Source organism: Cygnus atratus, chromosome 3, assembly GCF_013377495.2.
Source record: "Cygnus atratus isolate AKBS03 ecotype Queensland, Australia chromosome 3, CAtr_DNAZoo_HiC_assembly, whole genome shotgun sequence".
Lineage (NCBI taxonomy): Eukaryota > Metazoa > Chordata > Aves > Anseriformes > Anatidae > Cygnus > Cygnus atratus.
Window position 1 is genome coordinate 62172251 of NC_066364.1, and position 15969 is coordinate 62188219.

General features: G+C 40.2%; 1 protein-coding gene across 5 annotated transcripts in view; it reads left to right on the forward strand.

The window, feature by feature from the left end:
• The window catches only part of ARFGEF3 (ARFGEF family member 3), an 88215-nt gene that overhangs the window by 45424 nt on the left and 26822 nt on the right, over positions 1–15969 (forward strand). For all 5 annotated transcript variants that reach the window (XM_035538794.2, XM_035538790.2, XM_035538795.2 and 2 more), the window contains 8 exons: positions 1127–1231; positions 3564–3888; positions 5267–5379; positions 6095–7005; positions 11730–11896; positions 13200–13365; positions 15232–15339; positions 15586–15801. In XM_035538794.2, coding sequence (XP_035394687.1) covers positions 1127–1231; positions 3564–3888; positions 5267–5379; positions 6095–7005; positions 11730–11896; positions 13200–13365; positions 15232–15339; positions 15586–15801 — 2111 coding nt within the window. The remainder of the gene's footprint in view (positions 1–1126; positions 1232–3563; positions 3889–5266; positions 5380–6094; positions 7006–11729; positions 11897–13199; positions 13366–15231; positions 15340–15585; positions 15802–15969) is intronic.

Sequence of the window (15969 nt, forward strand, 5' to 3'; positions counted from 1 at the left end):
TTGTAACTGAAATACATGCATCTGTGCTGATAGGTATGGACTGTTGTGAAGAAAAGGCTATCACCTCAAGAAAAGATACCAGCCAGCAGTTTTAAGCCCTCCATAGCACAGAGTTAGAAATCTAGCTTCAACTTCAGGATTCATTATTTTTGATATGGAATGTGAAATGTACGCTGTTCTACTTGGATGAAAATTCATCGAGGTGAACAGAAGGCGTTGAGGCAGACAGTGACAGAAAACAGACGTTTCTCGTTCCTTAATTTCATTTAAGATAAATCCATTCTTTACAGCTTTCTTTACCTACTGTCGTACATCATAAAATACGTTTCTCCAGCTCTCATCTTGGACCAAAAAAGCATGGAGAGAAGCATTTCTTTTTAGAAATGGAAATCAGAATGTGAGTGCAATTGGCATGGGAAGCTACCTTCATATGGCAGACCTCAGCTTTGTTTGTCTCCTGAATCCTGCAGCTAATTCTGAGAATAGGTACAAGTACATTGCACATTGCAAGCACATTGATTCCAAATGACCACAGGGTCTTTCACACTCTTCCTCTTGAGGCTCACTTTGTGTTTAATTTATACAGAGTAACTGACAAGGCCCTGAAAGGTGGCCATGTGGTCATATAACTTTCTGTCTATGGACATTGACTTGTGACCATTATTGGTTGTCATCAAGAAAACAGAAAAAAATAACCAGAAGAGAGCAGCCTAAACGCCTTTCAAATTACCTGAAGAAGCTGTTTAATATTCCAACATCTTCTGGTTGTCTCCTTTTCCTCTGTTTAAGGGTTCCTTCTACCTCAAGTTTTCAGATTGAATTTGAAAAATTATTGTGATTTTTCTCATCTTCTGTCACGTAGATTTCTTGTTATTCACTCTGAAATTTGATGATTTAAATCTATTTTCTTTACATTATGTACAAAAAGTAATAGATTGCTGCACATGATCAGTACAAAATAAACAGGGTGATAAAGGTGATCACACCATTCTAAGTCCATAGGAAAAAGCAAAATAAATCACTGCTATAAGTTGTGGTATAATTTTCAAGTGAAGTAACGTAGTTACTTTAAATTAAATAATCTTTGTTTCAATGTGACATGAATGTCATATTTTCTCTTTGCCAGTGACAATCGACAACTTCAGCTTCTTTATTTGGAGTGCATCCTCTCCATGTTGAATAGCTCTTCTCCAAGCATGCACCAGCACAAAGGATTCACTGATCTCATATGGTGAGTAGATCTGAAGAGTAATACAAATACTCAGTTTATAAGTATAAAAGGGCCTTTCCCCAACACCATCCATGCAAACAAACCTGTAATAAATCACCAAATGTGAGTAGAGCTCTCTGTTGACCTACTATCAGTTCATTCTGTGCCTCATACAAGATTTCGTAGGACCTCAAGGTCAGCTAGCACATTAAATCCTGTAGTGAACTGTCACTGTCATGAAATCTAACGTATTCACACAGAACAGAAGATCTCATACACTTTCTGCAATAGTTTGGGAGTCATGTGGCATTAAATGCACAATTATCCTGCTTAGTAGGATGAGGTGCTATAGAGATCCTGGTCCACTGTGATAATAAAGGAAGGTAAGCAGAATCACTGTCAGATGGTGTGCTGGAGAACAAAAATACTAGTGACCTGTATTGTATAAGGGCTCAGGTAAAATGGTCTTTATGGTACTTCCACTTTATCAAGAAATCCTCTTTAGTATGCTTCACCAGAAAGACTTGATGTCTTTAATGTTTACTTCTACCTGTAGATAGTTTGGTGCCATCACCTCAGGGTGCCTGAAATTATCCTTGTCTTTTTGTCTGCAACAGTGCTTTTTTATAGCTTATAGATAATTAAGTCATAACAATAAAGCCAGAATGTAAAGCCCATATCAAGTCCATGTCCATCCTCTGATCTTGAAGGTGACTGTGTTAAAAAAAGGTGTATGGGACTGCTAATGGCAAATGTGTTTCTTGCACTTTTACCCTGTTATTTTGAAACTGAATTGGGCTCTGGCCCAATTTTAAAGATGTAATGTATAGGAGCACTTACAGCTTGCCCTGCTGTCCCAGAAAAAAATCAGATAACCTGATTCTTAGTGGCTGCAGGTCTGGGAGGTCTTCCAGGCTGATAACACTTGACAACGTTGCATGGGGACCCTGTCCTGAAGCCTCTGGGAGCTCCAATGTAACAGCAGCATTCTCTCTTCCATGGCAAGCCCATTTCAGAAGATTCTGCTCATGAATTTCACCCAACATTTGTTTATGCTTATGTGACTGTTTGTGGGGCCATCCCAAAAACACTTCCTGTTTTGTTTTAAATTTGTTATTTTACACTACGGTTTACACTACAAATCTACAGGTATTTGTATTTGTACATACTTATCGTGTGGACAAGCCATGAGGGTCAGGACTTTTTTAAGCAATCTCTTCTTATGCCTGCTCTGAGACAGGCACCTTTCTTAAGGAGTGTATTAATATATTTCGAAATGTACCTAATTGGGTACATTTTAAAGAAATGGATTAAGCAGATATTCCATAAGACATGGGATATCTGATGTCTGATTAAAAACTGGTTTTCTTGCTGTGACTTCAGGAGGCTAAGCTGTTTTAGCAAGCACTTTAAGAGAAGCAATGAAAGTTCTGGGCAGCATGAAAATCTTGGGAAATAAGATGTACGTACCTATGAAGATGTGTCTCTCTTTATGGTGAAGCATTACTTGTCATCGAGTGCTTGCTGTAGGTGCCAGCTGAATAACCTCTGAGGCATGTGGGGGAAAATTGGGTTTGGGATTGCATTCTCATACAGCACTTGGATTTTTAAATTAGGGCATTAAAGTAAAATGGCGAGTGCATGAGGGCAAAGCTGAAATAACAGCTAGTTGAGCAAAGTGCTGAGTTGATTTTGGCTCTGGTTCCACCGTGTTGGTGAGGAGAAGTGATCTGCTGGTGCGGAATCACTTGAGTGCTCCTGCAGAAAGACAATTTAAGGAAGGGTGGTGTGGTTAGTGGCGTGTGAGGAGTTACAGTGCATGCTTTGAGTTTCTGTAGAGGGCTTTCATTATGTTCCCAAAGGCCATCAAAACAGAGGCTCACAACTAAGGGTGCTTACTAAAATACTTGCATGTTCAGGTCAATTATGGAACATAAAGCCTTCTAGTTAACAGAGATTGTGTTTCATTTGGTCAGTTTTTTTTTTTTAAGTTCCCAATTGGACAGAAGAAAATACACTTGGCAGCAGAAATCTAGCGTTCCTACCTTGAAGTAGGTTGCAGCCAATTAAAGAGGCAGGTATGCTATCCTGTGAAGGACAGCATGGTGCAGTTATGACCTTGCAAAATCAGTATCATGTTTATAAAGCACCCAAAAGTATTTCCATAGATATTAGTATGCTGATGCTTGGGAGATTAAAAGAACCTGGCACAGTTTGTTATTCAGTCTAACCACTGCTGTTGACTGATCATTAAAACAAGAGTGTGTATCTCATTTAACTGTGGGTTATTTTCAGTCTGTTCCTGTGAGTTTTTTTTACAGTTACCATCTGCTGCTTTTTCTCTTTTTCTCAGGAAGCAGCTGTGTCCAGCCTTAGTAGTAATCCTGGGAAACCCGATCCACGACAAAACCATCACCTCTGCCCACAGCAGCATCTGTCTTGAGGCAGATTCGCCTTCCTCAGGGGTCTCTGATCACGGCCGGGGTTCAGGTTGTTCATCCACAGCACCTGCCCTTAGCGGGCCTGTTGCACGGACCATCTACTATATTGCAGCCGAACTGGTTCGGCTGGTGGGGTCGGTGGAGTCCATGAAGCCCGTGCTGCAGTCTCTGTATCACCGCATACTGCTTTACCCACCACCTCAGCACCGAGTAGAAGCCATCAAAATCATGAAAGAGGTAGGATAATCGCAGGTGCAAATCCAGGCAAATAAAGCAAAATTTTTAAATGGTAAATGTTGCTGAGATGTGCATACCTGTCCATTCCATACTTTAGCATTAGGGATGTTGAAATTGCCCTTTCTGAGCACGGCTCTTACGTCAAAGCCACTCTGACAAATATTTTTAGTTTTACAAATCGTAATAGCTATATTTGTCTCCATAATGCAAGCTGCTATGGTAACTCTGTCAGTGTTCATGCTGTGGTACTGCATGGAGGAGGTCTTTATCACTGAGTCATGACTGCTCTTTTGGATGAGATAGCATAGTGATCCTGTTCTCAACTTCTTTGGCATCTTTCCCCACTCTCTGCTCCCTCTAGAAGGAGACACTCATCCTCACAGTATAGTATTCTGGACCTTAAGTTGGACACATGCTTTGATTATGTGTCAGGTTTTTGAAATGCTGTTTCCTTGAGCTGTATTACAATAGCTGGAATGTCTCAAGTGGCCATGCCAAGACCAGTCCTTTCTGGCCTGTCACCCAGTATCTGTGACAGCATGTGTGAGACCTCTTTGAGCAGCAGCTGAAATCCTGGGCTTTTCCATTTCACATGAGCAACATTTTTCTCGTGTTGTGGAATGCAAAGCAGCTTACATAATTTGATGAACAGCAGTCTTTTTTAGATTTTTGCTCTAGCTGTGCATAGATAAGCTGTTCTGTATCTGAAGATCTTTCCTAACACCACACAGCCACCCACTGGGTTGCTGTCTGAACTCACAGTCATTCTGGCAGTTGCTTTCCTCTAATTTTAAACAATAGCAACATGACAATCTGCATTACATTTTCAGGAAGTTTTAGGAAAATATTAGCTAATGTTTTTCTCTGCAGGGTATGTTGTCTCTTTCTGCTCATTAATGTGCTCTCTCCCTGTATGTCCTGGTTGACATTAACAGGACTTGCTACCCAGCAGGGTTGGGTCAGAAGGAATCACTTCATGTATTTTTGCATGACTACCATTTTGTAACTGGGTGACTGAAGAGCAAGGCTCTCTTCAGTATATAATATAAAATAATGCAAGTTACTTGCTCTGTATTTAGGCATAGAGAATGTCTTGTGTGCAGTTCAGTTGAAACATATTCAGTCAAAAATGTAAAGCGATGGAGAACATTTTGTGTGTGATTCATGTTGCATATGCTGTTTTTCTCTATCTGTATTTCTCCTTTTAAAAAGAGGAAGGATACCTTTAATATATAGAACATTAGTGTGCTGTTTTCTTTTGCTGAGAGAATTTACTGTACTGCTACTTCAGGTTCCAGGACTTGACAGAATTATGACTCATTATATTTAAAAAATGCTTAAATCACCTTCTAGTAACTTCTGCTTTATTTCCTTTCAGATACTTGGCAGTCCTCGGAGGCTTTGTGATTTGGCAGGGCCCTGCTCTTCTGAGTCAGAATCCAGGAAGAGGTCTATTTCTAAAAGGAAGTCCCATCTGGATCTTCTCAAGCTGTATGCTTTGTTTCCTCTTTTAGCCTCTTCTCTCTTAAACGTGTGCACACATGACAGTTAAACAGTTGTACCTTCTGAAGCATATCCAAAAATTAGCCAGGGTTAAATAAGCTGTGAAAATACGAGACGAGTAAAAGCTTTCACTGGTTTGAAGTGAGTCTGGGCCTGTTTGTAAAGCCATAGGTAACCACCTTGGGGAGTTTACCAGAATACCCTGTAAGAAATTGTTTAACAGCTGGAAACTCTTTGTTTTGGGAACTAACCTTTCAATGCTTATTTGGAAGTACTGAGGTCAAAAAACTTGATCCAAATTTAAATGTCAGATTGGGCAAAAAGCATTCTCGGTCCTTATAAAGAATATATCTTGTCAGTAAGATCATTTTCAAGACACAGGTGGCTTTATATTTAGCTTCAATTGGGTGTTTTTTTTTTTTTTTCCAGTGTAAGGGCTTGTCTGTAAGGGAGAATACGCTGTGCATGCTGGTACAAATGTACAGTAACTGTTTGGTTGTCAGCCTCTTTACAGAATGGCCGTGTCCACCAGGGAGATGTAATTATTTGTGTAGTACTAGTTATCTTCCTCAAAAATAGTCTTACAGGATAATTTAAATTCTTTTTTTTTTTTTTTTTTGTGAGGGATGATGTTGGATGACTGCAATGAGCTCGCTATATATGCTGCATCTCTTAGAAAATCTGCTCTCTGTTTTAATTGTAGTATCATGGATGGGATGACGGAAGCATGCATCAAGGGTGGTATTGAAGCATGTTATGCTTCAGTGTCATGCGTATTTGCCCTGCTTGGAGCGTTGGATGAGCTAAGCCAAGGCAGGGGTCTTAGTGAGGAGCAGGTCCATCTGCTCCTACGGCGCCAAGAAGAACTGAAGGATGGGACCGAGACGAGCAGGGACTCCATGGAGATCAACGATGCTGACTTTCGGTGGCAGAGGCGCATCCTGTCCTCAGAAAATCCTGCCTGGGAATCAGGAAATGAGAAGAGTCCTGATATTAGCATTAGTGTTACCACAGACACTGGTCAGACCACTTTGGAAGGGGATATGGGACAGACAACTCCAGAGGATAATCCAGAAAGTCAAAAAAACTCGCTGTCATCTCCAGCTGGACATGAAAGCAAAGAGATTCATTATAGAGAACCAGAGTCAGAAACCATTGACCAGCCAGATGTTGTTCAGAGAAGCCACACCATAGTCTACCCAGATATAACTAACTTCTTATCAGTGGACTGCAAGACCCGGTCCTATGGGTCCAGGTACAGTGAAAGTAACTTCAGTGTTGATGACCAAGATCTTTCTAGGACTGAGTTTGATTCATGTGATCAGTATTCCATGGCAGCAGAGAAGGACTCTGGCCGGTCAGATGTTTCAGACATAGGCTCTGACAATTGCTCCCTGGCCGATGAGGAGCAGACACCACGGGACTGTCCAGGTCACAAGTCCTTACGTAGTGCTGCTCTCTCTCTGAAATTGCTGAAAAACCAGGAAGCAGACCAGCACAGTGCACGGCTGTTCATCCAGTCACTTGAAGCGCTTCTTCCTCGGCTTATAGCTCTCCCCAGCATAGAGGAGGTAGACGGAGCACTGCAGAGCTTCTCTTCAACTTTCTGCTCAGGTTTGCAAGCAAATATTTACTGTCTAACCAATATGCACACTGTAACATGACTGTACACAGATTCTCTTGTAGGAGTTCATCTTCAGAGAACGTATTCAGAATAACGTGGTTTGTGCTCTACAAAGCACATTGCTCTACAACAGCATATTTCATTTAGGGCGAAGCAAATTGAATATGCAGATGATGATTCAAAGGGAGGTCAATCCACTCTTAGAAGACTCTGGATTATGTCCTCAGTTGATTGAAAAATCAAATTTTCTGTAGTGAGATACCTCTTCACAGGTTCGTGAAGATCTTTTGACAAAATTTGCATGTGCTGTCATTAGGGAGAGGTTGGGGTTGCCCCTTAGCGTGAAAACTGGGGGTACGGGAAGGACCATCACCCATTTTGAAAGGGGTTCAAGTAGCTTAATATATTACTTCATTACTGTTAGTAAACCCAAGCCTTGCAAAGATGATGATAAGAATCCCACCACAGTAAGCTATTGAAAGAGTAAGAGAAGAGGAACAACTCCTCTTTTTCTCTCTTATTTTATGCTGCTATCTATGACAGAAAATCTGAAGCTCAAAGCCCAGTCCCAGTGAAAAACAGTTAAAGATCTTACCTTTCAAGAGATGAAATAATTGCTCTTCTTTCAGGGTTAGATTCTTTGGGATCTTAACTTGGTCAATGAAACAAAAAAGGGCTATGCAAAGGCAAGTTTGTTGTGTTGATAGTATATTTGAGATGTGTACAAATATACATATTTTCAGAAAGGTTTCTTTTTCCCGACAGTGGCCAAGGTGGAAATGTTCATTAAAATGTATTTCTCTGTTTCTTAATTCACCACAACTGCCTTTTCCATCACTCCTCTCCTAATCATTGCTTCATTCATTTGTGCTCTCACACACATTACTGATACAGAGTCAGAAGGGATGCCTTCCATCATCATACAGCATAATTTAGATACGAAGCTGGGTGAATGTGTTGATAACACCACACAAATAAGCTGATATTCCTGATTTTCTGTTTAAATGCTGACCACATAAGCCCTAAGTCAGGAAGATAGTAAATGGCATTTGTAAGAAACACAGTAGCCTTTTTATATCACAGAAAGGAGGTATCTTAAAAGGGACTTTAATATTAATTACATTCTTAATTGAGGCATTCAGAAGCATCCTTCCTGTCACAAAGAATTTATTTTTCCTGTAAAATAGTGAGGTTGTAGCAAAAGATGAGGACTAGAACTCTTGCTCTAGCTTTTGTTTGCCTGATAGCTCCTGTGTAAATGAGTATACAACTTATTTTCTCTTAACCTTTTGTCAAATCCCTTTAGAAGATTTTAAAGTGTTGGAAGAGGTAGACCTAACAGATTTCCAGATCTTAAGGCTAAATGCAACTTCTGTTATCATGCAGTATGACTAATACAGTAAGAAAGATAGAAGTATATTACTCAATTTCTGCATTGAGTCCATAACTTCTGGTTTCTCTCTTAAAACGATACCTAGTCGTGGACTTAGGCTGTTGAGTTGAGGAAAGCCCTTAGCATTCCTAAGAAAACCAGCCATGTGGCTAATCCTGTATTTAAAAATGTGCACCACGTTTCTAGTCTGACTTGGTGAAGTAATGGACAAGATATCACTCAGCAAGGAATCACAGACAAATACAATAACAAGTTACTGCTGTTTTTACAGATATGTGATGTTTCTCAGTGTTTTCCCTCTGTAAAAGGGATACTTTTGAACTCTTACAAGATCTGTGCAGTTTGTGTTTCAGCCAGAAACCTGGCATGAGACCCAGTCCAGCTGAAACAGTCCTTTTAAGCAAAAGTTCATCAGTACTCCTTCAGGGAGTACTTACCTCAGGGCTTCCTCATTAGCACCAAAAATTCAACACACAAATTGAATATAAATGATGAATATAAATGATGAATATAAAGAAACTGTTCCTACTCCTTTTATGGACAATGTCTATTAATGTATAATTCCCAAAGAACGCATTGGAAAATACGAGTAGCAGTTAAGATCCAAGTTGAGAAAAAGAGACAGGTGCAGTTCTGGGACCATATAGGACAGGAAGAAGTATTTTTATGTTTCTGAGTGCCTGCCTAGCTGCTTTGATTCATTCATCAGTTTTTCTTACGTTGGAGGGGGAAATACATTAGTACACAATTTAGTAGTCTTTTCTACAAGCTAGGTGCTTAACCAGTATTGTAACGTTGTATTTTCATAGGTCTGAAACACAGTGAAAGGAGGTAGGAATTTGAGGCATTGGCACAGGAACATAAGCATGGGAGAAGTGAAGTAAGCTAAAGAGAGTTAAAAGGGAGATTTGCAAGTCAGTTGGTTAAAAGCCTTTTTCAGCTGGTTATGATCTTTCCTTAGAAAGCTCCCCCTTACTTGTTGCTAGATAAAAACCAATGCTAAAAAAAAAAAAAAATCCCTTAGTTACACTGGAGTGTGATGTCTATCTAAAAACACTGAAATATCTAAAAATTCTCAATACTGTGTTGACTTGCACAAAATATTGTTTGCATTTTATGTGGACTCCCTTTGACCTTGCCAATGTAAATGAGCTGTCTCCTTTAAGACAGTGTGCTAACCTCACTGTTTGCTATGGCTGGCAGATTTTTATAATTAAACTTGTTGATCAATATTACCTTAATTCAGACATAACTATTCCCATGAATTGCAGTATCAAGGAATTACTTCTAATAATTGTGTGCCATTTTGTTAATAATCATAGCAAACATTTAGCATCTTGTTTCAGTTTTGATTCCACAGCTTTTAGTGGCAAGGCTTTTATGTTAAGCATCGATGCAAGTTTGCCCATCAGCTGATTCTCTCCCTTTGAGAGCTGAGCTTCTGTCAAATGTAACTGGTTGTTCTCCAATATTTCAGAGGGAGTTAGGGGTCTTACTTTTTACAAACACTTCTGGGTGCTCAAAGATATACCTTGTTGGTACTAGCCACTTTTATGTGCAACTGTACACAGGTGGGCTTTTTTAAGCGATTGGCCCACATTTTCTTATATGTACCTCTCTACCTTGATTTTTTTTTTTTTTACCATAGCTGATTCTAGTCCTTGAGGTACTTGTTTAAGAGATATCAGACATCAAAACAGCATAGTCTACCTACATCTATATCATGATCCTCCACCCAGCAATGTGTTAAAAAGCATCTTTAACTTGAGTGGTGGGGTCACTGGAGCTACTCATAGGCCTCCTTTGAAGCACTGGGTCATGATTTTGGGACTAGGCAAAGATTCTCCGTTAACATTCACCACAAGAAACCTACCGCAAACGCACGGAGGTCTGTGTGGATATAGTGTGTGGCCAGCCCTCTCACCCCTCTTCCACAAAGGTTGCTCCCTTGAAAGAGTTGTTCATTTTTTGGACCCACCCTGGAACAGTTACTCTCTCTCTAAATCCGCCCTCAAACAGTTATTCACCTTATCCACGCCCCCAAAGTGACGTCAGTGGAAAGTCCGAGAAGGCAGCAGCACAGAGCTTTCAAACCCTCACGAGGCAAGAAAAACATTTGCTTCTTTTCTGTGTGTGGATTATTTTTTATTTTTTTTCTTAATGTTAATGGTTTGATATATTTTGTCTAAGAACAGGCATGAGCTTTGTGGTGGGAGGAGTATGTTCACAGTAAACCACTTCAGCAGCTACCAAATGACACAGCTTTGCTTCATCATGTAACTAACCTTGGAAGCTGGTTTTTTTGTTTGTTTGTTTTTCATTTCAAATGTTCCTCTAGGATAAAGCTTACTCCTTAGTTTTCCCTGATTGATGTCGTATGAATGGATTTCACAGTTTTTGTGAAAACCATGAAATACTGTGGTTCATGGAGGGAGGGAGTCAAATATTTCTGGATTTTTCATGTCTCAAACGACAGATCACGGGGATTTGATTAAGTATCTCTCATACTCCATTTATTTTTTTCTACCAGTAGGTCAGCTAACTCCGAGGAGAATGTATGTGCTGCCCATTCCACCTGGGAAGGAGGCATTGAACCACTGGGCCTGGTTGTAGGGGTGTAGTTTCATACAAATAGTGTTTTCAGGAGTACTGAGCACTTTCAGATGGCTTTTGGGTCTGACAAAGCTGCAAGTGCTCAGCTGTCTAGAAAGCAGGTCTTGTATGAACTAGGCAGGGCTTGGAGTTGTAACAAGTCCCAGCCAGCTTGACCCCAAATATTTGTCCACGTACCTCTAGGCCATGGAAAGGATGATGATTACAGCCTGATCCTACAAGGTACTGAGCACTCCAGTCCCCGTCCAACAACTCATTTATCTGGTGTCGATTTACTGGGAAGTTAAAGGAGCTTTGTCCCTCATTAGCACCATTTGGTGCAATGTATGCTCAGTTTCCTATAAGTATACAGGCTTTGCCTCTTTCCCTTCCCAGCTCACCTTCCTGGTTAGCGTTGTAGATATATCCTGCCCTTTGCTTTGTACCTGGCAGTCATCCTGATGACTACTCGTGTCTTTCAAATTAAGCTTGTTGCTGCTTTGCTGGACTGTGACTGGAGTGTTCAATTTCCCTTGCAGCACTGCATTCTAGATGGACTGTTTAGTTTTCTACTCCCTGCTCAAGTTCATTTAATAGAGTCACTTCTACTGATGATTCATTAACTATTCTAGCAATCTGTTGCTGCTGAAATGCTAGGGTTAGTTTCTGATTTTTTTTTCCAGGCAAAATCTCTGTTAAATGTGAGAGCTCACATGGTGTTTTTGTTAGGTATGATGCACTCACCAGGATTTGAGGGAAACCCAAATTTCAGCTTCCAGACTCTGATGAATGCAGACAGCCTCTACATGGTCTCACATTACACTCTGCTGCTTAACCTAAAATTGGCCAACTCGGATTACTACAGGAAGAAGCCTGCCCAAGCCCCCGTGTTGCTGGTGAGTTACGGAATACAGGAAAACTGTTTTGAAAAAAATGTTTTGTTTCCTTTCATATAAAGCAGCCCACATATAAATGTTCTTCATGCTGCTTGCTAAGTGGAGAAATAATAATTGCAAATGAAGCATTCTCCAAGCTACTTATGAATCTTGCATGATAAATGTCATGCCTCTGAATTACACAGCTTCTCTGAAATTCAGGGGGAATAAATGCTGCTTACTGATGATCATTACAGTAACAGTCATTTTGATGGATAGTGCATCTGCAGAACAAATCTTCATTACCATCGTGTAATGAAGCAAGTATTGTCAGTGCACACTGTCAAGGAACATACCTTAATCTTGCAACTCCTTTTGAGCATAATGACAAATTTCTTGCTTAATACTAGCTTTGTGTTTACACAGATGAAGTCATGAGAAGTTTGAGTGAGATAATTAGGTTAGGTTTTAGTCATATAACTGATGATTTTTGTGACACCTGGGATTCCTCAGGTTTTGTTGTTGTTGTTTTGTTTTAAATTGTTTTGAAGGCTACAGGCATTCTAAAACTTGAATCTATGCTTCTCAACTAAGCTGTCGAAGGTGAGTCATTCCAGAGTTTTCCTAGAAATAAATAAATAAATAAATAAATCCAAAACCAAGGAACAAACATATATGGAACAAGCCAAAACATTCTGTCAAAAAGTACTGTTCTTGCTGAATTTCCCACGTAAGATAATTTATTTTCTAGGAAATACTAAAAACAACTGGTTTTGACCATCATCATCAGTTCTGGTATGCTTTTCAGCAGCTGCAAGAGCAAATTGGTAACTCAAAACTTCCTTTAGGGCCAGTCCTGTGCACAACACACCTAAGTATTGTTGAAAATAGTTCAGATGTATCTAATTGGGCCCGGGTTTATCTGTGGTGAATATTCAATGCAAAAGAGCCTGATTGCTGGACAGGCAACATTAGGTGCCACAATTTCATTTTTATTGGAGCTGAGATTCTATCCCCACCTTGTGGAAAAAGTGAAAGACCAGCACGTGCCATTGTCACCGTGCAAGAGCTGTCATTACGATTTGTATCTTGCATGAAGTGCAATAGGAGAAATCTCCTCATGTATGTCGTTGTACAATGAGAATCACGTTCATGTCATTCTTGCCATAGAGACACGTTGTAATCCTTGGTTTATTCTTATTTTCTGTATAATTTCATTTCTACTCCTGCATTATGTTATGCACAGGAATGGATCTAGAACCAGAAGTGCTCATGCTGTAGGACTTACCATTGTCTTACATCTGGCTTTTATGGTTGTCTACAGAAAGAGTTCATGAAGCAGGTCCAGTCCAGTGGAGTGTTGATGGTGTTTTCCCAGGCCTGGGTTGAAGAGCTGTACCACCAGGTACTAGAAAGGAACATGCTGGGGGAAGCTGGATACTGGGGAAGCCCCGAAGAGCACAGCCTTCCACTTATCACCATGCTGACTGGTCAGTATTATGTTTTGATATCAGGGAATAACTTCCAAACGTGTGTCTAAAGCTACAATAACACACTGCTTCGCTCCATTGCATACAGAACAGTGTGTAATCATTCAACGTGTGGTGTTTCACTAAAGTACAAGTAAAGAAAGAATCAGAGTCAGCTGTGGCAGATACTAAGTGCATGTTCTGTATCAGGCAGAAAGCTTTTGGAGCCTGGGTTTAAAAACAAACAAAACCCCTGAAACTTAGTAGTAGTCTTGATTCTCTGTGGCTAGTGTCATCAAAAGCTGAATAGACTGGAATGTCCTGTTGTCTTGACTTGTATGATACCATCTGTGTGACGACAGTGTCCCAAAGTCACAGTTACTATCAGGATCCAAATGAGCTCTTTATTGCCTGCAGAGGAATGTTTGCTAATTGAGATGAATAATCAAGATATAGCCAAAAAAATGGTTCTGTTGTTTTCTCAGAAAGGTGGCTGCCTGATACTTCAACAGGTACAGATAGACTTCAGGCATTTTTTCAGGAAGAAATATGCTTCCTTACGTACTTTTGGATCCAGTAACCTACTGATACTCCTAAAAACCTATCTGTAAAATAATACAAACTTTGCTAACATACTGTTTTTTTCGTTTTTGTATTTTTTTAAATAACTTTTTTTTTAAAAGTAACTAAAAGTATAATGGAGACAGGAAGGGTAGATTTGTTCACTGAACCAAAGTTCTTTTAATTCTTTCAGCTTCAGCTATGGTAGGCTTGGTACCCGTTAATGACAAACTATAAAGCTGCTGTTTTCTTGATGTCGTAGCAAAGCCATTTCAGTATGCCTGTGGTGCAATACAAATACAAGTAGTGGAGTCTGATCCTGGAAGCCTTCCAAAGATTGGGCTCCCCTTGGTTCTGATTTGTGCTATGCCAGGGGTGTGCCAAATGGCAGTAGTAAGAAGCTGAAGACCCGCAGCACCTCTAGCAAGTGCTGAAAAACAATCCTTAGCTTCATTTGAGGAGAAAAATTAAATGGGATCTGCTGAAAGGCAGCAAGATGTCTATGATACTGTACTGATATAAAGTGCACTGTTTGAATGTATGTACTGTATGATTATGATGAGGTAATTAAAACATTGTATGCAGGGAGAACACTGGCTTCATTAACAAAGAGCAACGCCATCAAAGAACAATGCTCTGAGAGGTTTTTACTTATCATTTTGAGCTGAGTTGCCTTTAAATATTGAGTTGAGTGATAAATAATCAGTTGGGAAGCTGAAGAAAACACTTCAGAAAAATAATAGCTGTGAATTGTGTGGAGAAGAGAGAGAGAGGGATTTCTAGAAAGCAAATCAATGTGATGCCCCTAATATTAAATTCTATGTTACAAAGATAATCTTGTGTTGGAGCAAGGGTTGTGTTTCTTTTAAGGTTGAGCCCACATAAGTCTACTAAAAATCTCATTTAGGATATAGGATCCCAGTGTGTCTAGGAACACACAGTAACAGGATTTAGCAAGACGTGAAATGAAATACTCAGAAATACAGAGATCTAAGGGTGAAGGAGGTTCTAAACTGTAAGAAATACCATGTAATCCTTACTAAGAGTTATGTTGACTGTGTAACTCTGGGGGGCTTTTGTTGAGTGGGTTATTTGCCTTCTCCAAGAAAAGGTTGGTTATTCTGGGCAAAGCATAATGTGCCACAGCTTATGTTTATAGGAAGGCTTCATAAGGCTGCCAGAAAAGAGGAACTAAAAGACATACCTGAGAAATCAGGAGCACTAGAACCTACTTGAACAAGGAACCAGTAAGAGATGCTTTATCTATGTCATCTGTGTGTTGCATGTTGCATAGTAATCTTTTTTTTTTTTTAAACATTCTGGCAGACATCGATGGCTTGGGAAGCAGTGCAATTGGTGGCCAATTGATGGCATCTGCTTCAGCTCAATCTCCTCTTTCCCAAAACCGGAAGACGGATGATTCTGTTGTTGCAGGTATTGAGCCTGTACTGTAAGTACAAGTGTATGTGCCGACGGTACGTTGTTTTATACCATAAATTTATAAATATTGGGTTTTAAAGGAACAATTTAAGGGTTGAGGGAAGTTTGTCAGTACATCCTACACAAGAATCAGATAGACAGTCCAGTATGCAGAGAACAACTACGACTTTTTTTTTAACCACTGATGCTGTTAAGTCATTTTCCAGTAGTAGTAATGCAGTAATGCATTTCTCACTCCAGGAGTTGCTTTTGCCCAATACCTCTTAATCGGCTGTTGGAAGAACATGATTGACACCTTGTCCACACCGCTAACTGGTCGCATGGCAGGCAGCTCCAAGGGGCTGGCATTCATCTTGGGAGCAGAAGGAGCCAAGGAGCAGAACCAAAAGGAGAAGGACTCCATCTGTGTGAGCCTGGATGGACTGAGGAGGGCAGCCCGGCTGAGCTGTGCTCTAGGTACTGCTGCATGTGGGTTGTCATGGCAGGCATATAAACTAGGATAATAACTTTCCTTGAATGAATTTGGGAGAGAGAAAAGCAGCATACTGTTCTCGTCTAGGATGATCAAGGAACCTGGACTGTAGAACTCCCACTGGAGCCCCTCTGACCTACAGCATAGACATG